We start from the raw sequence: 21395 nt of genomic DNA on the forward strand, positions 1-21395 counted from the left end.
GCTGACTGATAATACAGGAACATATCTGTAATGTTCTGGAGACCTGGCGGGTGTATCTGTATAAGTAACAACCATTTAAAGCCCCTCAAGGTATTTTACACTTTGATGCATCATGACTCAAGCTGCCCAGCAGCATCCAGGAGATTGATTTATAGAAACTTGTCATGCAAAAATTCTGTGCAAATTCAAGCCAAAGGGACAGCTTCCTTAAATAAGTATGAAACGGCTTTGTTCTCCAGTTTTCTGTGATGAAACTGACTTGTGCAGGATGTGAAAGTTTTCGGTGTAATTTACAGTTTTGTTTTATTCATGATTTTGTTGAACAATTGTGCCATGAAAAACAATTGTAGTGAAAGCGGAGGACAGCAAATCAGACGGAACACGTTAGTGTGCTGAGATATTTGTTTGGAGACCTCCGAGCAGAGCTGCAGTTCATAGCCGGCATGGTGTCTACCTGAATTTATTAGCTTTTGTCTGCAGCACATGAATCCAACGCCAGATTTCTTTGATGTGCTTAACTGAACACGCAGTGACACTCCTTCAGAATATAATTTATATAGAAGCCATTTCTGAGAGAAGAGGCACCTGCTCTAAATCATTTTTTCACATTTGCTCTCATTGTTTAGGTTGCTGTACAAAGATGTGTTCTCAAGATCTGGTTTAGCTTCTTCTGCATTACACCAGTTTGGAGAGGAGAGGAAACGTCCTGTGTGTCAGTGCTAAAAGCCTTTAAGTGGCTTTGAGATTCAGGTCTTTCCATCAGCAGCTGCTCTTTTCTCACAGCAGTTACAGCAAGCACTAAGTTCATGCCTTAAGGTAACGACACGGGCCTTTAAACACAAAGAAAAGGCTTTGAGGGATTGATTGTGAATAACCTCTAAACTAAAATCTAACAAAAGCAAAACTATGTTTTGGCCTTGCAAAAATGCATTGTTGATGATTTCTGAATTTGACAACTTTTTGACAGTCAAAAAATACCACAAGAAAAACTGGAAAGAAAGTGAAAATAAAAAATGGAAAATATAGCACAATAGAGCACAATGAGCATGCAGGCAGGCGGGTGGACAGTCAGGTCTGAAACACACATCTGCTGTTCTGTCATTCCCATGGCCCTGGGATGTGACAGTGTTATTGCCAAAAAGTGATCCCGCTGGGTGAAGCTGCATGTTCGTCTTTTAAAGGAGTAGTCCACCCAACATTAATCCCCTCTTACACTTTCATTTCCTCCTGGATTTTTCACAGAACAGTTCTCCTTCAACCAACCAAAACCTTGAACTTGTACAGACATGAGATTTTATTTATCTGTTGATAATTTATTGACATTATATTATTTATGTTGCCATTTTGGACAAGAAGCTGTTCCTAAAAAAATTATTATTATTTCTTCTTTTTTTTTTTTTTTTTGTTCAAATATTTCTTTTCTTTAATGTATCTTATGCTCTTAAGTCTCTCACTTCAACAAATTCACAGATGGAGGAGGAGAAAAGAAGAGAATGTCAAGATAAAAATGCTTCTATTTACACCTAAAATTACACGCTAATGCAGATAAAAGATCCACTGAGCTTATAAACATTTAAATTTTGGCTTGGACACATTCAAAATAAAAAGTTGTTCAGTTGGTTGTCTTTATCCAACTACAGGTGTAAAAGTCTGGATAATCTTCATTTGGTCCATTGATTCTGTCCAGACAGTATATCAACATATATAAACATATCTATGCTGAAAGGTGAATACTGGGTGTTACAGTGCAGTCATCTCCAACATCGAGCCCTTTTCTCTCTACCCATTCTTATACATCTAAGGCTGAAGATTCACAAGCACAAAATCTGACATTAACCAGTCATGTAACTGATTTTACACAGGACAGACTGGACAGGACAGGTTAATCTGGTTTGGACCGGTAGGAGCCACAGCTGATGAGACTAAAACACTGAGCGGCGACTAAAATATAATGTGCTCAGAAAAAAGAAACAGTGACAGAGGGGAAGGAACGAGAGTAAGAGAGCAAGGTGAAGACGGGAGGAGGAGGGGGTTGGGAGATTGTCTTTGTTAGCTCATGTGTTCATTATGGGATGCCTTCCATCCCACCGTTGGCAAGGGGACAGTGGTGTGGAAACAGCTGGTTCCCAGTTACTGCTTAAACAAGAGAAATGTTGGACATTAAAAAATGACTTATTCCTACAAGACCTGTGTTTGTAGTCATTCTTTGTGTGTTTGTGTGTGTGTGTGTGTGTGTGTTGTTTCACTCATGGGATTGAAAAATGTGTAGCCTTTGACAGTTTTATGGGGATCTAAATTCTGGACCCCACAAGCCTAAAAGGCTGGAAAAAATGTCCTGCTGTGATGTTTAATGTTGGATAAGGTGCCGGACAATGCAGTGGGAGCCCAAAATGCTTTGCAGAGGGATGTGTGTTGTTTCATATTCATGAGAACAGCAGACATTTTCAGGTGCAAAACCTTGAACAGAGAAGGCAGCCTGACAGGGTGACACATTTCTGTGGAAGACTCTGACTTGTTTTGAGTCCAAGTATTCTGTCACCTTCAGGGCTTGCACAGAGATGTCCAGCTGCCACCTTCACTCCCAGCTAAAAATGTCAGCTCTTGACAGGAGCACCTCCATGGAACTGAATATCAATCTCCTCCTAAATGAAACTGAAAATAGGCTTAAACAAAACCTATGAAACATTAAAATTTGTCAAATGCAAAAGTTGTAAAGTTTCCCTTAGTGTGCGCAACAAATGGGGCAAGTGTCGAAAGAAAGGTTTTGGAAATATGTTTGATAATCTGACATTAGATAAGAACATTGATAGCACACACACGTTAACCACAAAGATGGAGCACAGACGTTAGCCTTTGCATAAAGAGAAAAGCAAGTGGGAAAGCTAACCTCACTATCCCAAGTTCAGAAATCTAACACAGCCTTCGCCTCTGTCATTCAGGCATAACATGACAATCCGTAACTCATTCTGAAACTATAAATTATGGTCTGTTTCTGAGTGTCAGAGAAAGCTGGGGTAGTATTTTTTGCTTATTTCCAGTTTCCAGCTAGCTGACAGGGGTTCTTCATTTAACCAGATTAGCCATTTCCCAGCAGATATGTGATGATTGTCGACACATCAGTCCGAAATCTCCCCTTGAATAGTTTTGGCCTGGAGCTTTTTTCCCTGGTTCGGTCTAATCGCCTTAGTAAAGGCCCTGACAATCTTTTCTGAGTGTGAAACAGCACAGACTCCATCAGGTTAGCTGTAACGCTGACAGTGGCTGAACTCTCTCAACACTGGTGTGGAAAATGGAAAGCCTTCAGATACGGCCACGTTAGTGTCCACATACCTGTTGCAGTTTGATTTGTCTGTAATTGCCTCAAACTTTGTATCAAAGTCAAATTTATTTACAAAGCAAAAAGCAGTTAAAACAGTTAATACATACTCATTTTAACATGCACTGAAAAAGAATTTCTGCCACTAACATCTGTTAAAAGACTGCCTATGAATGTCACATTTCTACATCTGTAGTGATTAGATGTGACCTCAGAACAGTTTTAAAATGAGTTTGTTTTTGTTTTTGTTTTTTTTAAACAGGCCACAGTTGCATATAAGAAATTGTTCTTAATCTGTTTTGCCTGATTAGAGAAAAGTTAGATAAAAAAAGAATATTGTTTTAAACATCAATTAATAATTGTGATTGTGTGATTTTGAATATTGACGCCATAAAAGTGATAAATGACTGATAAAAACCAGACTGATTCTAATCTCAACTGTTTCAGACAGTTAATGTTTAGAAACTATGTAAGGTCATATATTTAAAGTGTTTGTATTGTACTGAGGGATGCAGCGTACTCCACAGCCCAGGGGAGTAATTTGGTTAAAGTGAAAGAGCCAGGATATTCTTTATCACTTTCACTGACATTGCAAGCTGTTTTTTTTTTTTGGGGGGGGGGGCACTTCAGTAATGTGTATAAAATCTGACATGTTTATGCTCTTGATATCTGTGAGCCTGTACAATTTGGTGCAGATCCAGATAATTATCTAGATCTTTCCGAATGTTTGACCTTGGTGGAATTATGCTCGAGCCTGGCTTCAGATGAAGTGTTTAGCATTTGGACCCCTTTGATTCTCTCTTAGGGCTACCCTACTTAGGGAGAAAGCTTCCTCAGACAGAGAAGATGGTCTTCACATTGGTGAGTAACTGCGTCGTATTTCTTGTGACCATGTAGAATAAATTAGCTGGCTTGAAGTTTTGAGAAATGTACTCTCGAGTTGTGTGGATGGAATCTTTCTTTTTTGACAGTACTTCTACTTGTGTGGGACATTGTCGTATTCCTCATTCAGTATTATTCATTTAAGAGGAATTTGTTGTCTCTGGGAAAAAACTGCTCATTTTAAAAACCACCCTTCTGCATTCAAGTAGAAAAGCAATGTATAAAAATAGCAACAGGTCCATGACATTTAGATAAAAGAACAGACGGGTAAAATAAGCACTAATAAAAACACAAGTAATAAATCAGTTCATTTTGTGGGATCAGTTGTTCTCTCCTCTTCACCACTGCTGCTGGAGGAAGATGGCGGCAGATCCTCGCCCATCCTCTTTAACTTGGCCTTGTAGTAAGCTTTCTTCATCCTGAAGGCCTTCTCTTTCTGCCGGGCTGCTCTCCTCTTTTCCCTCACCAGCTCCTGTTCCCAGGCCAGCACCTTCATCCTGTTCTCCCACTCCAGGATCTTCATCTGCTGCTGCTGCTCCAGAGCCTGCGTCCTCTGCTGGTGCTCCAGACTCGACAGCTCTATGGAGGTGTGCTGAATGGAGCGCTGTATGGGATCCTCGGCCTTGCTGTCTAAGGAGTGGAGACGCTGGCTGATGAGCCTGGAGGAGCCTGCCAGGTCAGAGTTCAAAGAGGTCAGGGAGATCAGATTGCTGTTCCAGGACATGTTGTTAAGACTTCGTGTTTCATACTTAATAATGATATCAGTCCTTCCACATACCACACCAAGACTAATAATCCTTTTAAAGACCTTCAAAAGCTCTTATTTTTCAACATCCCGAGAGGAGACTATTGCTAATACTTATCTTTAAATGAGTAATGCTAGTAGTGATTTCCATAAGTCACATAATTAATAAGGTTTTCCTTTAAATTACTAACCACAAATAAAAAAATACCATAAAGATGAGCTGTTGTCAGGTGAATAAGTTTGACTGACATCAATATTTGTCCAAAAAAAAAAAAGGGTTTACACTAAGTGTTTGTGGAGCAACAAACAGTGAGCCAGCTGGCAGAGGTTTATCTGTGGATACCAGGTGCTGTGAAGTAGGCAGAAGGAAATGCCATGTCCTGTAGCTCTGCATTGTGGGAGGTGGAGTTTGTGGTGGGGCTGTGGTGTAGGTCTGAGCAGTCGCTGCCTGTTATTCTGTCCAAGGTGTCGCGCTGGAGGCAGACGGCCACTTGCTCCTTGTTGTCCTCAGACTGAGAAGAAAGAAACAAAGTGGTTTTAGGGTTTGTTTCATGCCAGCGGAGCATTTTAATCTGTGTTGTCCATTACTCTGAGCATCACTGCAGCCTTTTCTGTTCTTTGGTTTGCATTCTAAATGTATCTAAAATAAATGCAAACCATAATAATCACCTGGTTGATGTTGCCGTTCATCTGCTCAGCAGCATTTATCATCATTATATTGCCTGCTGAGAGGACAGGAGGACACACAGGGAGGGACTGCTGGTGAATTTATTTTAGGAAAACGAACAAAGAGCTCCACCTTCTGTTGAGCCAAGGAACAACATCATCATCATCACACGTGAACTTAACGAAAGACATCTTATGGCATCATAGCTGTATCTGACAAAAGAGAAATAAGTCAGTCCAAACAATGAAAACGACCAGTATACTGTTAGTGACGTCATTCCAGGTTGAGCTCTATAAATACAATTAAAATATAAAAATCCTCCATTTCAAATTAAAAGTTAATTGGCATTTATTGGTCTATAAGAACACCTGAAAAAGAAATTCAGGGAGGCTTTTGTCCTTTGGCTTGCCTTGGTGCAGCAGGAGTCTGCAGCCCTCAGGTCATCATTCCTGCATCCTGAACCCGAGGAAAATATACTAAATTTAAAATAAAATAAACAACATCGGCAGCTCTATCCAGTTGTGTTTTGACGGTCCAGCAGCACAGACAAAGTTTATAAAGACACACAGCTCATGGAACTGTGCAATCACAATACTACACCACAAGGACAGGGAGGATTTCTAGTTGCTATGCAGAAATACAACTGTATGCATGTAAAGTAAAGCACACACACACCCAGAAGAGGTGTGGCTGGGGACCTGGGGGCAGCTGTTTCAGACAGCTGTTGGAGTCACGTCACCAACACAAACAACAAAGACCACCATGCATCACGCTGCGCCGTGTTTCAGAAATGAAGGGGCAGCTACCTTCCAGCAGCTTGCGGACCGCCGCTTTGTGGCCGGCTCCCCCTGCATGGCTGGTGAGGGCAGCCTCGCCCATGGTCTGCAGTTTGATAGATTTACAGCAGGCCCGGCATCTGGCGAAGTGAATGTCCTGCACATCCTTGCGCAGCCAGTGCTTGTAAATGTCCTTGGACAGCCACGAGTCTTGGAATTTGCATTTTCCTGGCATAGTCAGCGCAGAAGTTAGCCGCACCGCTAACCTGCGGCCGACATCCTCAGCCCGCAGCCTCCAGGTGCGTTCAGGGCACGCTCGGACGATCCAGACACGGCTTCTTACCGCTTGACACTTTGGCTCAAATTGCTCCCCGCGTTTAACGCTACAAAATGGAGACAACCGTAACCCTAAGCTGTAGTGGTACATTTTTTAGACACACTTCATTGAGAATCTACAATAATTACATAAAAGTGTTGAGAAGTACTTAAAGAGATAGCAAAATAAATAAATAAATATCGAAACATGCAGTTGTGGCTGTTATAAGAAAGTAAAGCATGGTGTCTGTTTTTAAAAAGAGTAATTAAAAAAGCCCGATAAGCATGAAGTAGCCGTTGTTGTTAATGAGTGCAATAAGCTAATACCAACTAAACTATTTCTCCAGAAAACTCTAAAGGGAGCAAAATTCAATGTTAGTTTAACACGTGTTCCGTGCTATCCAATGAAAACACGGTTTGTCCCTTTTCAACCAATCAGCGGTGAGAAAAGCAGCAGTGCAGCCTGATTGGTCAAAGCAAGGTGCGGAAGAACGCACAAACACTGTGAGAAGCACATGGGTCTGAAATAAAGACATTTTCATTTGGACTTTAAGAAATTTGTGTTGTGTTTGTGATGTTAGGTAAGTTCAGTCTGTGGCTGTGTTGGTGCCGACCCGGAAAAGGCAGCTTTCTGTGTGTTTAGTCCCCAAACTGGTCGGAACAGCTGCTCGCTTGTTTTGCTAACTGAGGAGCTAACAGCGACCACTCAGCCTGGACTTAATTCTGTCTGTCACGTTTTCTTACACTGTTACAACGACTTTAGAGTGACTTCATGTATGTTTTGTGTTGACATATTTCCTGGTTAACAAGATATGAGCGACTCAGAGATGCAGACAGCCGCCTTGGTAGCCCCGGTCACAGCTCTGGACTTTCTCCACGATCTGTTTCTCCTGACAGGTAGGCAGCCGTGTAGATCACACACACACACACACACACACACACACACCTTTTTATCTCACTGATCTGTTTTCCCCTCGTCAAATATTAGATCGTGTTCGACAGAATGTTCTTAATGTTGTGGAGCTGCATGCTTCCACTGTCATTTGGATTTTTGAAGGCTTTGTAAAGGATTGAGCTGCAGTCTTTATGGTTCCATCATTGCAGGCGAGGGTCCAGTCTTGACGGTGTACAGTCTCCAGCCTCAGCCCAAGGCCAGTGCCTCACTGTGTGTACTCCAACACTACAGAATCCATGGGATAAGACCCAGACATCGAGCCCCTGTCCCAGACCAGAGCTATGCCACAGGTTCCCACAGGAACGACAGACATGGTCAGCACGAGCAGATGCTGTTTACACTGATTTCATTTCTGTTACATTCGGCAAAGTGTTTCTTTTTTCTCTTTCTCTCGATATATTTTATCGCAGTGAGACAGAAAAATAAGGCATGGATAAAGGAAAGGGTTATCAGAGTTTGGTGATCTGCATGTTTCTATACAATTGATTAGTTTAAGTTGAACATTTGCAGTCATTCAAAATCTTCAGGTTGTTTTGCAGATGCTGTTTTTGTTTTTATTCACTCTTGTCTGTCCACCCGCAGGACTGAACACCATCACAGAACCCAGATTCTATGACTTGGCAGTGTTTGGCAGCAAAGCTGTAAGGTTGGTGAGGCTGCATGTGTCTCTCCAGGATGGCAGTGGTCTGCACTTGGAGACCTTGGGTCCCCTCATGGAGTTAAAGGATTGGGTCCTGGATGCCTGCTGGCTTTCAGAAGACAAACACTCAATTCTCTGTGTGGCTGTAGCACACAACAGTGCTCTTCTCCTGGATGTTAATACTGGGACGGTCCTGGTTCAACGCTCCTGTTTAGAGGGCTGTCTGTTATACTCTGCCCTTCTTTTAGTGCATGAATTGTGGGATGATGCTGTTTTAGTGGGAGGAACTGTTTTCAACCAGCTGGTTCTCTGGAAGCCTGGAGGCGGACAAGAGGGTGATTCTGAATGTAAAGCTCCAGTTGAGAGACGTCTTCTAGGGCACAGTGGAGTCATCTTCAGCATCTCATACCTCCAGGAGAAAGGATGGCTGGCCTCAGCCTCTGATGACCGCAGTGTAAGAGTGTGGGGTGTTGGTGCTTTAGGGGGACCTGGAGGGAAATGTGGGGACTTGAACCCGACCTGTTTAAGGGTCCTATATGGGCATCAAGCAAGAGTGTTCTCAGTTTGTCTCTCACCTGGCAAAGTGTTCAGTGCTGGGGAAGATGGGGCTTGTTTAGTCTGGGACTGGACCGGAGGTGGGAAAGTGATTCAGACATTGAAGGGACATCGAGCTGGGGGGGTGCGTGCACTGGCAGTCAGCAAAGGAACAGGAGATGAAGAGAGATGGGTGGCCACAGGGGGAGCAGATGGAGGGGTGAGGTTGTGGAGGCTAAAGGAAAATGAGGAAAGGAAGATGGAGGAAGTGGGATCAGAGAGACTAACTGACCTTAAATTCCCCGGTGACAGCATACCTAAAGTGGTTTGTGGAGCAGAAGAGGATGGAAATGAAGGTTGGAGCCAGAGTAAGTTTGTGGTGTGCACAGACCAAGGAACAGTCTATCAATACAGCAATGGGCAATGGGAGATTTTGTGGCAAGGGACTCCTGATTTTCAGTCCTACTGTGTGATGGAAACTGTATCCATCAAAGCGAAAGACTCAGCAGCCAAATTTAATTTGTGTGCCGTGGGAAACCTCAGCGGGTCCATTCACGTCTTTCCCATTTGTCATCCTCAGTCTGCGATTCTTCTCACAGCCGGTTTAGGAAAGATCCATAGTCTTATTTGGCAAGAGGGAGGGGGAGGCATGTGTTTACTGGCATCAGGTGCAGAAGGACTTGTCTATCGCTGGTGTATAGAAATTAAATCAAATGAAATCTGTTCCTTAACATTCAATGTGAATCCTCTTCCTCCTTTCCTCCTTCCCCCTTGCACCAAACGCTGGTTGTTGGCTGCTGTCTTCCTGCACTCCAGATCACAGGAAGCCCTGTGGGTTTGTGGGGACAGGAGGGGGTCCCTGCTTTTATTTCAGGAAATGGGAAAACTTGTGCAACAAAAGCTAGATGGTGTGCAGGTGGATGTAGGAAATAAAAATGAAAGTGATGGAGATGGACGAAGCAGTATCATGGAGGAGAGAGAGAATAAAGAAGTGCAAACTCTAAAGCTGCAGCCACTGTGCTCCCTTTTTGGGGTGCATGGAAAACAGGGTGTAACTTCGGTGTATGAACATCAAGGACTGCTCTACAGTACCGGCAGGGATGGCTGTGTAAGGATTTTTAGAGTGAAAACAACAGCACCAGAAAAATGTGAAAACCCAGAAAACAGTGCTGGAAAGGCTGTAGAGAACAAAATCCAATTCCAGCTGGAGGTCCTGCGAGTCCAGCGGGCCTGCAAAGGTATGGAGTGGCTTGAGAGGGTTTTAATTCTTGAGCCTGAATTTCCAGAAGACGTCAGTGAGGAGAGTGAGAACTGCTGTAATACAAATCAGAGTTTTAGAGGCGAAGTTGAGGCAGACAACAAGGCAAGAGAAGCCAGGTTTGTCATTGCTGGCTTCCATGCTGTGCATTTCATGATTTGGGACCCAGTGAGGCAGGAAAGGCTGTTAGCAGTGCCTTGTGGTGGGGGGCATCGCTCTTGGATTCTCTGGCCCTCCGACAAAGGAGTTTGGCCTGGATATGGAGCTCTGGTCTTCATTAAGCACAGGGCTGTGCTGGCTTCACAACCCACTGGAGGGGGGCCAGGTTCGACTGGAAGGACTGGAGGATGGGGTCTGAGAGAAGGCGTCCATGGGAGGGGGATAGGGTGTGTATGCAGGCTGGGGAGGATAGAGGGCAGCAGGAATGGCATTAACACAATTAGAAATAAGACTGAAAGTGAGAGAGGGGAGATGGAGAGGGAGGGAGGGCACTGGGAGGTAGTGGTGACTGGAGGAGAGGACACCAGCTTAACCATCCTGGCGTTACATCCCGACTCTGGCAATATGGAAGTTCTCTCAGTTATTACGGATCACATTTCAAGTGTACGGACTGTGACAGCAGTCACACATCCAGAGGGCGAGGGTGTTAACAGATCACAGTCTCTCAACGCTTTGGTTGTCTCAGCCGGTGGCCGGGCTCAGATGCAGTGTTACCGGCTGTCGATCGGCTGGGACAAGCAGAGACCGGTCCCCTCCTGTCAGGTGATCCAGGTTGCCAGTCACCGATTGGACAAACAGTGGGAGAGGAGGCGGAACCGACACAAGACAGTGAAAATGGACCCAGAGACAAGGCAAGTTCAGGGTTGTGATGATGGAGGTATAGGCACAAAGCTATGTCCATAATGATGTCCATGATGCTGTATTGTCCCATCACCTATGTTTGTTCCTTTGTGATTAGGTAACAGTAATTTTAAGCTTTTTGCCCTTCTTTACTCTTTTTCCTCCCTCCATCCATCTATATTAGGAAAAATACATGAAATCAAAATGCATGTAGGATTGAACATAAGAGGGTTCTTTAGTTTTATCATTTATTTGTAATGTCATTCACAATAGTTTGATGATTTATTGGCTTTTTCCCCGATCGGTCTCTGTTTTCAGGTACATGTCTGCCGTGGTGGTGGACGAGAGGACAGACCGTGTTCTTCTGGCTGTGGGCTGCAGTGATGGGTCCGTCAGGTGGGTGTCTTTCACAGAGTTAACGTTTTAAGTGAATGTTTTTCCACACATTTGATTCCCATTCTCAACAGCAGGAGAAAGATAAAAATCATTCAATTTAAAAAGAAATGTCTTCCAGCTGTATCGCATGAGTATTCAGTATTCAGGAAATTAAACTGCAGCTATGATGCTTTTGAGCTGAAATGTAATTATGAGCACGCAGAACGTGCCAAATCTGTTGCCTCTATTGACATCATTTAGCTCAGACAGAACTATTGACATACCTTTCATCAAAATAGACATGATGTGTTGTTGTGTCTCTCCCCTGAGATTACTTAGTTCTACTTCATAGCAGGCTGTTTTCTCCTCGTCATTTCTTTGTGACTCCTGACGCTAAGGCTCTCTTCCCCAGACTCTTTTCAGTTAGTGAAGCTAAAGGACAGATTGATTTGTTGTGGGAGACATTTTACCACCAGCGCTGTGTGCTCAGTGTTGCCACCTGCAACTTGGAGGATGGAAAAGGCAACAGGTGCGTTTTACATTTGTTTAACCCGAAATGTTTGAATCTTTCCACCTTTCTTTGATTTTCTTTTTCATGAAATTAATGCTAACAATTTTAGAAAAGTGGTTTCAAAGAACAGTTTAAATATTAGAATAAAATGTAAAATCCAAAGTATATTTAGGCAAACCTTCAGTCTCCAGAATATTCATGTCTTGAGAAGACAAATAGCATCAGTAATATTTATGTTAAGTACTCTTTGTCACACTGTCAGGTATAAACTGCTGTTCACCGCTGCAACGGATGGGAAAATTGCAGTGTGGGATTTGACTGACGTTTGTTCTTCAACTGATGCTTCAACTCCACCAATCCCCTGCCTCAACATTCCTGCCCATCAGAGTGGTATCAACTCATTGGCTGTTTGGGCTGAGAAACTGGTACATCAAGAGGGCGGTTGCCTGGTAACTGTTGCTAGTGGAGGGGATGATGGGCAGCTGAAAGTGTCCGTAATTAAGGCGCACTTCTCAGAAGATGGTAAGACTGGGGACAGCAGAGACTTTTCTCACATCTGTGAGTCAACCATTTCTTCAACAATGGCGATACAAGCTGCAGACCAGCTTCACCTCCACCTTCATGCCTCCTTTCACATCCCAGGGGCCCACGCTGCCCCTTTGACTGCCTTGAAGTTCCTGACCCCAGGACTCGTGGTCTCTACCTCCTCAGATCAGAGGATTTGTTTATGGACCATTTGCAGTACTGGCATCAGCCACAGAAAGACACTGTGCTCCCATGTTGCAGATGCTGCAGGATTCGCAGTGTGGGAGGAGCAGATGATGGACAGGGATGGGAGAGATGAAAGGGGGAATACAGGATTTGAGTCTAAGGAGGAGATTGTAACTTGGGGAGGAAAAGGCAGTCAGACTGGATTAGAAACAGAGGGTAGGAGCACAGAGGCAAACGGGAGGGTCTATAAAGAAACAGCTGACGAGACAGAGGGTGAAGAACCTGTTGAAACAGCAAGTGAGACAGGTGACCCAGTTTATAAGACCAGTGCTCAGAAAGGAAGTGAGCCAGGAAATCAAACAGAAGCTGACAGCAAAGTTACGGGGGAGGCAGGTTTGAAAGAAAAGGCAGGATGGGTGCTGGTCTGTGGCCAGGGCTTCCAGCTAGTCCGAATCCGAAATGCAGAAATGTGGAGAGAATTAACAGGAGAGAATTAAAAACCAGTCGGTAAATTTGACTCTGTAAGAAAAGTCAGCACATTAGAAATCTGAAAATCCAACCAGTCCCTTGAATTTATATAGTTTTTAATTATTAATAATTTATGAATTATCTGTGAAATCAAAATTAAAGTAGTATGTGATATTAGATGGGTACTTGGGTAGCTTTTAAAGTACATTTTTATCAAAGAATATTCATTCTTTACCTTTGTTGTTAAGAGATCAGCAATTTGACATCCAGAAGAGAGGCAGAACTTGGAGGATGAAACATTATTAAACCTCTGTGAGGAGATATTAGTGTATAAGTGTATAAATTTGAAACTTATATTTGTCATTAATATTTCCTTGCCTGAAAAATTCTAAGAAAAGTGGGCAGCAGTTTTGTGGAATCAAGCTAAATTTCTGACCATAACAACACAGAGAAAGCATTTGGTGCTCATCAAGGAAATATGAAAGTCATGGCTATTTCAAGAGAACATTAAAACCATCTCTGGAGTGTCTGGACCATCTGTGGCCTCCTTCAGGGAATAGCACCATGCTGCACAAAGATGCCTGAAATGACTGGAGTTATTTTTAATTAAGCATTTTATATCTCAGCCAGCCAGAAGAAAAAGCCATTTTACTTGTACAAAGACTCTACTGGGCTCCATTTTCAGTAACTGAAAACCAAAGAAAGCTTTTACCAAATCTTTCCATGAATCAAATCCACCAAAAGTTTGGGAGATTCACGTTTGGATCTAGTTTATGGCTAAAATACCATCCACTCCTAACACTTACTGCTGAACTTCCCATGAGCTCAGGATTTAATCAAATTTTCTTTATTCAGTTAGATTTGTTTTATTGAAGAGATTGTGACACATAACTAGCATACTATGAATAAGAAAATGAATCATATCCAAATCATAAGGCTTTGGGGAGGATTTTGTATTTGTTTTAGGGTGATAAACTGAAGTGATTCTTCAGTTTATGGCCCTTTGAAAACTTTTCACAAGGTCAAAAGTGAGAAATTGTGTGTTTTCTCCTGTTTTTGGGATTTCAACTATTCTGGAAGTTTGACTGTTCCTTACTGCTTCAAATGCAGAGAGATGTGATTAGGAGAGACGGTGAACTGAAGAAAGGGCTGGCCTAAATAGATTCAGCCCACTATCAGCCTTCACAGAATTGTGGAGTCTGAAAGTTTGCCAGTTCTGGAGTGGAGCACCCAGAACAGGCACATCCTCCTTGAATAACCCATCATCACCAGGATGCATTGCATGCGTGGCGGAGAAGCTCTTGGAAAGAACGCACATAATCAAGGTTAGGTGGAGAATCTGCCATCAGCTATTCTCACAACAGTTTCAGGGGCCCTCTGACTGTGTGGTCAATCAGCAACTCAGCTGGGCTAAACCCCAACGACTCGCACAGTTTCATGGGCAGCAAACAGCAGAAAAGGCATGCCCTTATCCCACTCTGTGCTACCTTCACGCCAAAGTGCACAACATACACTTGAGTCTGGTGGGACCAAGAGCCTCAGGTTGGGCACTCCACTACAATGTGGCCTGGCTTCTTCCAGTAGAAACAAACACCACTTTTAGAGCTGAAGACTTTGTAACTTAGGGAGAGGAACTGCTACACTGTGGACCTGTGAGAGTTTTAGCTTAAACATGAAATTTATTGCTTAACACAGCAGTCAGTATAACAGCCGCTGAACTCTTTGAGCTCATGCACATGTGCAAATTTGAGCTTTTCACACTCCAGCTCACGATGCCTGAGCTGCAGCTTTGCAGCTCCCTCACCTTTGAAGTAGCTACTTACGCTCTGTGCTGCAACTTGCCCTCCTCCTCCTCAGAGATAGCAGTAGACTTGCAATCAGGCAACTCAAGCTTTTTCACACAAAACTCCATGCTCAATCAGATCATCATTGATTTTTACAGACAATTCCTGTTTTTTTAAATGTCCTTGAACACCAATGGAATAGTGGTCTGCTACAGTATGAAGATCTTTCTTTGTGCAACTTTAGAGTTAATGAGCCGCAGGATCTTCAGCAAACCTGCCTTACTCAAATGCCGTGATAGATTATAAAAATGGATGCTATTAAATAAGACAAGATGGTAGCAAACGCTGACCTTAAACACTTTGGCTTGCTAAGTCAAAAAATGGCATATCTTATTAACTTTGAATGCCGTTAAACCACAAATGTCTCAGTAAGACACTAAATTCACCAAAGTGGTGGACATGTCACAGCCAACAATGCCCAAGCTTATACAACAATTACTCACACCACTACAAGTGAGGAATCGCTGCTGGACTATCAGTGTACACAAAAGGTACAAGGGTTAACCAAGGGACAGTTTCACATGGAGCTCAGCACTAAAGCCCCAAACACCTGAATTACAGCTCAGTTATACACAAAGCCGGCCACAGAGGTCGTCCTGGGCAGCCACAGGCTGCTCTTAAGCCTGGACTTTTTGACAGGATGTCTCTTTCTAGACAAGATCTAGTCCAGTTCTGTCCCTATCCTGATTCATCTTCAGTGATGCACCCGGGCACGCCAGGAGCCACCCTCGGGCTCTCACACAAAAATAATAGGCTGGTGTTGGTCTCTCACCCACCGGCTCACTCCACTGGGAAAGTTCAAGACCTACCTCGTGTGCCGACCCAGAAATGACTTCAACAAAGGGACCAGATTTAAAAACCTAGACAAGTCCCCATTATTGTGTTACGACCAGCTCATATACCGAACATAATAATTAGGTCTTATTGAAAAACTGGATGAAACTGAAAAGAAGAAAACAAAAGAATGGAGACCTTGGACCACAAAGGTGCTGCTGCAGCAAGAGGGAGAGAGTGAACGGAACAAGAGGCTGACATAAATCGATCCAGCCCACTGATCAGCCCTGTTGTGTCAATCAAGTGATGAACCTGGAAGGATCAGCAACAGAAAACACCAGTAAGCAAAACAGAAATAGAGCCCCATGTAAGAATTTTCAGCCACGGGATAATGAAATAGTATTTCTTTTGGGTTTATGATGTGCTTGTGTGTGTGTGTGTGTGTGTGTGTTCAAAGGGAGTGTAATTGTTTTGTGTGCATGTGTCGTAAGATGCAAATTTCGCAGTGTACAAGTGGAATGTTTTTGTGATATGAAATGCTAATGCTATCTAAGTGGTGGGTTAGCATGGGACTGTCTGCAGAGTTTTATGCATATTTGGTGTGTGTCTGTCTGCTTGGTATGTTAATGAAGCCGCATCAGATGAAGTGTGAGACCATTAGCCCCATATTCACATGTGCCATGCTGAGCTTCATACACTGTACGTTAGAATCAATGTGTGGGTGATGATTCAGTCTCTTGGCTTGAATTTAAATGGAGACATTGGATGAGGTGCCTCCTTAGATGTGTGTGCGCGCTCATGTGTGAAGGTTGAAAACAGTTATGTTACTGAAGAGGTCAGCTAAATGAGATGCATGTATGCCTGCCTGCACACACTGGCGATGTTTGTGTGCGCGCGTGGGGGTCAGAGCCCATGAAGGGGCCGAGGTAACCATAAATATTTTAATATTTTAACCTAGTCTCACATTACCTTTTGTTGAAAATCCATCTCAGCACCTGTCACTCACAAGAGAGAAAGAAAGAGAGAGAGAGAGAGTGGGAGAAGGAAAGGTAATGTCACCCTACAAATGAAAAGTGAAGGGAAAGAGGAAAGGAGAGACGAGGCAGAAGAAATGAGGGCGTCAAGGAGGGAGGGGATGAAAACTCCTGCCACCCAAACAGAAGGTTGGAAAGGGAAAACAATAAACTTTCGTCTGTCTTCCTAAGGAGAGAAAGGAGGAGGTAGCCGATGTATCTATGTAACCACCGCTATCACTTACAGGGGACGAAAGAGAGAACAGGCAGGGGAAGAGTGAAAGCACCTGATCAGGTAAAGCTGAGGAGGGAGAAAAAAGCAGGGTGACAAATAGACAGGTCACAGAAGAGAAAGAGGGAGGAGAGAGGCAAGGCAACTGCAGAAAAATGACGAGCAGCTTTCCAAAACTAGCCTGCATGTCTGTTTCAGTTTTAGGTTTTAAAGAGAAGCCTGCGTTCTCTAACCAGATTGGATCTTGAGACTTTGACAATCATTCTTAAAACATGTGGTGCAAGAGGGAGCGACTAATGGAAGCCAGCTTGACAAATCATTAGCACTCTTGTGTGATGGAAGGGAACGTTTCTCAGCATCTTCCTGGCAACCCGAGTGTGTGTGTCAGAATTTCTGTGAGGTTTTGTCTTGAGTGCTGTTGTCATAGTGCAGCAGACTGACATTTTGCACCCTTGAACAGGTATATGTACACTTTCACTCAGCTTTCATCAAAGCTCTAACAATGTGGCATTCAGTGTGTTTCCTGTCGTTTACCATTGCCCTGCAGCTTTGATGTGCTTTCTTTGTACAAGTCCCTTTTCTTTTCTCTTTCTCTTTATTGGCAGGTTCAATTTGGATGTTTAGTATTTTGAAACCGTCTTTCTCTCTCAGAACATTTCAAACTTGAATTTGAAATGGAACAAGTTTTCTGCTGGAACCTTCAAAGGCGGTATAAGCATGCGAATTGAAAAATATTTTTTCTATTGGTGCTTTGAAGCAGAAAATCGCTGATTGTTTTTTTTATCCACAACCTGATGACTTAGCCCTGAAAATGTGTGGGATTTCTCCCCCGTGGGCAGCTGCTTACAATTTGATTTACTTTGTGTTTTGGTCCCAACCTCTGCAATTCTACTCTATTTGAGAGCAAGATATCTCAAAACATTGGCAACAGTTGAAAAATATTTAGAGGATTCTTACTGGTTATGGCTTTAACAGAATAGTCAGCATTTTGCCATTTGCCTTTAGCAAAGCCTAATACAATTGAGTGATGTCACAGTTTTTGACGAAAACAACTTGATGGTGGTAAAGTTTTGCGATTAGAAAGGTTATTACAATTCAACAATACAATACAAACATACAGTTTGCCTATTTTCATTACATCGCAACCAATAGTTGTTTGACTAGAAGTGGAAGTCTGTCAGTGGAGGAAAAATTAAATGGCGAGAAACACACAAACTTACATTGTATTCTGTGATTCTTGTAAATGTATATTAGCCACTGTTTTCTGCTCTCAGGTTTCCACCATTAGTGATGTCACGACGACGTCTGCCTCTCATTGGTTCATCAGCAGATAAACCAGCAGGTGATCTTCCCATGACCCTCTGACCACTCTGTTTCCGAAGGCTATTTTGCTGAAGGATTTGTAAGAATGTACCTCAGAGATATTATACTATCAATGAAAGGACATAAGCAGCAGCATGGCGGCAAAGTGGTTAGCACTGTTGCCTCATAGCAAGAAGGTCATGGGTTCACTACCTGGGCCTGGGGCCTTTTTGTGTGGAGTTTGCATGTTCTCCCTGTGCTTGCGTGGGTTTCCTCCCACAGTCCAAAGACATTGCTGTTGTCAGCTTTCCAACATTGAAATAGCTTTTAAGAGATTGCTGACGTTGCATTCTGTCTTTCAAACAAATTCAGTCGAGCTTCCAGGTTTCCAGGTCCATGTTGGTTGAAATGTGTGTATTTGTATGACAGGTATATCCCAATGCTTAACAGTGAAAATCATTTTGTATAAAAAGAAAAAGCTGAGTTATGGAATAAAAGTTCAAAATGTGTATAATGAATGTTTAGTTTTTTTTAATATACATAATAGAATTGCGATACAGCATTGATGTTACATTATTTTGATATTAACATTCAAGAGGTTTTTAAACTGCCACTTGACAAATAGGTGCTTTGTGATACCTTTAGATTAATAACTGTAACCTTCAATGAGGTTTATTATATTCAATAGGAACTCCAAGCAGTAATTTTTTTATGTTAGTGTTCTCTTTTGAACACCTACTAATACTTTCACACCTGCTGTGTAAAAATCTCACTTTCAGGGAGGTTGGAGGTAAACTTAAATTACAGATGCATCTCAGAAGCTGGTAGATTAACCATTTGTAAACCTCTCCCTTATTTTATTTCCTTTCATATTTCTCTTCATCTCCTTCAGCCAAGTCATCACATCCTTCCTCAGCTCTGCAGCGTTCTCATCACGTCCATATCCAAAGGCACCTCCAGCAGCAGCCACCATTCTCCTCATCCTCTCATCAACATCCAGGGCATTCCTCCATCCTCGTCTTTGATACCTCCATGGCACCTTGGGAGGGTTTGGTGCTTTCTGAATCTTCCTTTACCTCAATCCAGCCACCACCACTTTCACGACCCCCTCCAGCTCCACCTCCACCACCTCCTGCTCCTCAGACGACACCATCCACCCCTCATCGAGGGAGAGAGAACCAAAATGAAGAAGCTTCAATCTCAAGTTTTAGCTCGGCGGTCCCATCTCCACCTCTGGCAGCGCCTCAGGCCCCCACAGGTATCACTGGAACAAGGTCCAGTCCCGTCCAAACATGCGACTGAACCTGTGATAGTGTTTTCTGTGATCCGCTGAAGATTTATCTTTACCTATTTTGATTTAAATGTAAGTACTGTTTATACTAAACTCAGCAATTTAAAAAAAAAAAAAAAAAAAAAAAAAGTCTACAAAACAGTTTTTCAATCCAACTGCTCCTGATGCAACTCCTCCAATTGGTGACATTTGACGCATTTGCTTATATTACCTACTGAGGGGAAAAAAAAAAAAGGCAATCATTCATTGATGTATTGCTATTAGTTTTAGGGGTGCTCAGGTATTTATGCAGGTAATCCAATAAATAGATCAAAATATATAGCTTTTAGTTTATTTCAGCACAGTACACACACTGTACAAAATAATGCACAACACAAAATTAAAAAAGGCTCTGAAAATTCTTTGTTAGCATGCTTGCTGAAATTGTCAGAAGGGATGGAAGGGGTGGAGGCGGATGTAAGAAAGTTTGAGGCTGAACTTTGAACATGTCCTTTTGTCAGGTGCCAGGTTGTCACGGTTAATAAGTAATAAATAAAACTGAACCCTCAGCTCCATCTGGTCCTGGATGTTGTTTATGCTCACTGACACATTATTAGCAAAATCAGTGCTAATCATCAAAGCACCTCAGGTACTTTCATGTCAATGCTAAATTTTACTTCATAAGCACCTATAGAAAGTTTCGTGGTTATGTCTATCTGACACAACCTTCGTTTGCTCACCTAAGTTGAGCCTTACAAACAAAGAAGAGAAGAAAAAGAATACTAACTTTGCCTCCTGCATTACTGCAGGAGGCAGTAGAGGCAGCATTACATTAATTTCTTAGTGGCTCTTTGTTTCTAACCAAAACCTTTTTTCTAACATCATGTCTCCAGGTGCAGGCAGAGGGTTTCGGCCAAGACGGAGGATTTTGCCCCAGCGTCGGCTGCCCCGTCCTCCCCGTCTCCCCCCGCTGCATCCAGTCACCAATCTTAGTTTCTCCCGGAGCTTCACTTTCTCCTTCTTCGAGCTGCCACTGCATCAGTCACCTCGCTGCCGGGGTGAACGCATCAGAAACCTCATGCTGCTTCTCAGACAGATACACTACTAAAAAATCAGAGCCACAGGGGCGATTTCTTCTTTATATATTATATCTGTTCACAGAATGGCGGGACTGTTTTTGTTGTTTTGTTTTGGGGTTTTGTTTTTTTTTTTTTATGTTATTGGTGTTAGATTTGATGTAACAGTCCCTTTTGTCAAATTAACAGTGGTGCAGTGAGTAAGGTTTGTATATTTACAATGAATGAATACAATGAACTAACAAGTGAGAATCTTATTAGATCAGTGTGCAGGTTTTGAAATCCAACATTTTAGGTGTGAACTTTTGAAATTCTAACTATTCTAAGCCATTTGACAGCTTTTCATTCAATATTTTTTTGGTAGTGTCTGCAGGGGGCTCTCTTTATTTTTAATGCCCTGAGGATCCAGAGCTCCAGATTTTCCCTTATGATAATCCTACTTTTCTATTACTGACGTCAGTCTCAGTTATTTCATGAAGTGCTAAGATTATACATAAAACGGTAGTTCATTGGTCATTCAACTTGAGTTGTTACAAGGACATTTTCTGGAACATTATTGTCCAAGGACATTTTTTTTTTCAGTCTGTTCTTTATATCTACACTTGTGTTTGGTTCTTAATTTCCCCAACAGTCAGGTTTCAATGAATTTCTCTTTTTCTCAGTTGGGATGTATCCATTATATAAAGCGGACATTAAAAGTAGATTAAGCGGGGACCAACATTTCTGTCTCATTTGCTCCCTTTTTCTCTCACTCACACTTTTTCTGTGTCTCCCTCTTTCAAATACACACACACGCACACACACTCATTCATACTGTGAGTGTGTGAAAGCTAAGCTGTGATAATAGAGCTATTCAGAGGAGTGAATGGTGGTGGGGGTGAAGGGGAGGAG

The 21395-nt window shown here is 42.6% G+C and overlaps 2 protein-coding genes across 3 annotated transcripts; one reads left to right on the forward strand and one right to left on the reverse strand.

Annotated features, from left to right (window-relative positions):
- Positions 1-3915: 3915 nt before the first annotated feature.
- Positions 3916-6667, reverse strand: fsbp (fibrinogen silencer binding protein). Its single transcript, XM_029506965.1, has 4 exons — positions 6417-6667; positions 5613-5668; positions 5287-5455; positions 3916-4867 (listed from the first exon to the last, which is right to left on the reverse strand). Exons 1-4 carry the CDS (start codon positions 6619-6621, stop codon positions 4506-4508), a joined length of 792 nt encoding a protein of 263 aa, XP_029362825.1. The 5' UTR covers positions 6622-6667; the 3' UTR covers positions 3916-4505.
- Positions 6668-7189: 522 nt separating this feature from the next.
- On the forward strand, positions 7190-13779 carry wdr6 (WD repeat domain 6). Of its 2 annotated transcripts, none has more exons than XM_029506958.1 (7): positions 7190-7282; positions 7512-7598; positions 7806-7970; positions 8239-10939; positions 11247-11324; positions 11716-11832; positions 12077-13779. In XM_029506958.1, exons 1-7 carry the CDS (start codon positions 7276-7278, stop codon positions 13020-13022), a joined length of 4101 nt encoding a protein of 1366 aa, XP_029362818.1. In that variant the 5' UTR covers positions 7190-7275; the 3' UTR covers positions 13023-13779. The 2 variants fall into 2 exon arrangements, with proteins under 2 accessions (XP_029362818.1, XP_029362820.1); XM_029506960.1 differs by having other exon boundaries at positions 7806-7946.
- Positions 13780-21395: the final 7616 nt, after the last annotated feature.

The sequence above is a fragment of the Echeneis naucrates genome, chromosome 7 (genome assembly GCF_900963305.1).
Source record: "Echeneis naucrates chromosome 7, fEcheNa1.1, whole genome shotgun sequence".
Lineage (NCBI taxonomy): Eukaryota > Metazoa > Chordata > Actinopteri > Carangiformes > Echeneidae > Echeneis > Echeneis naucrates.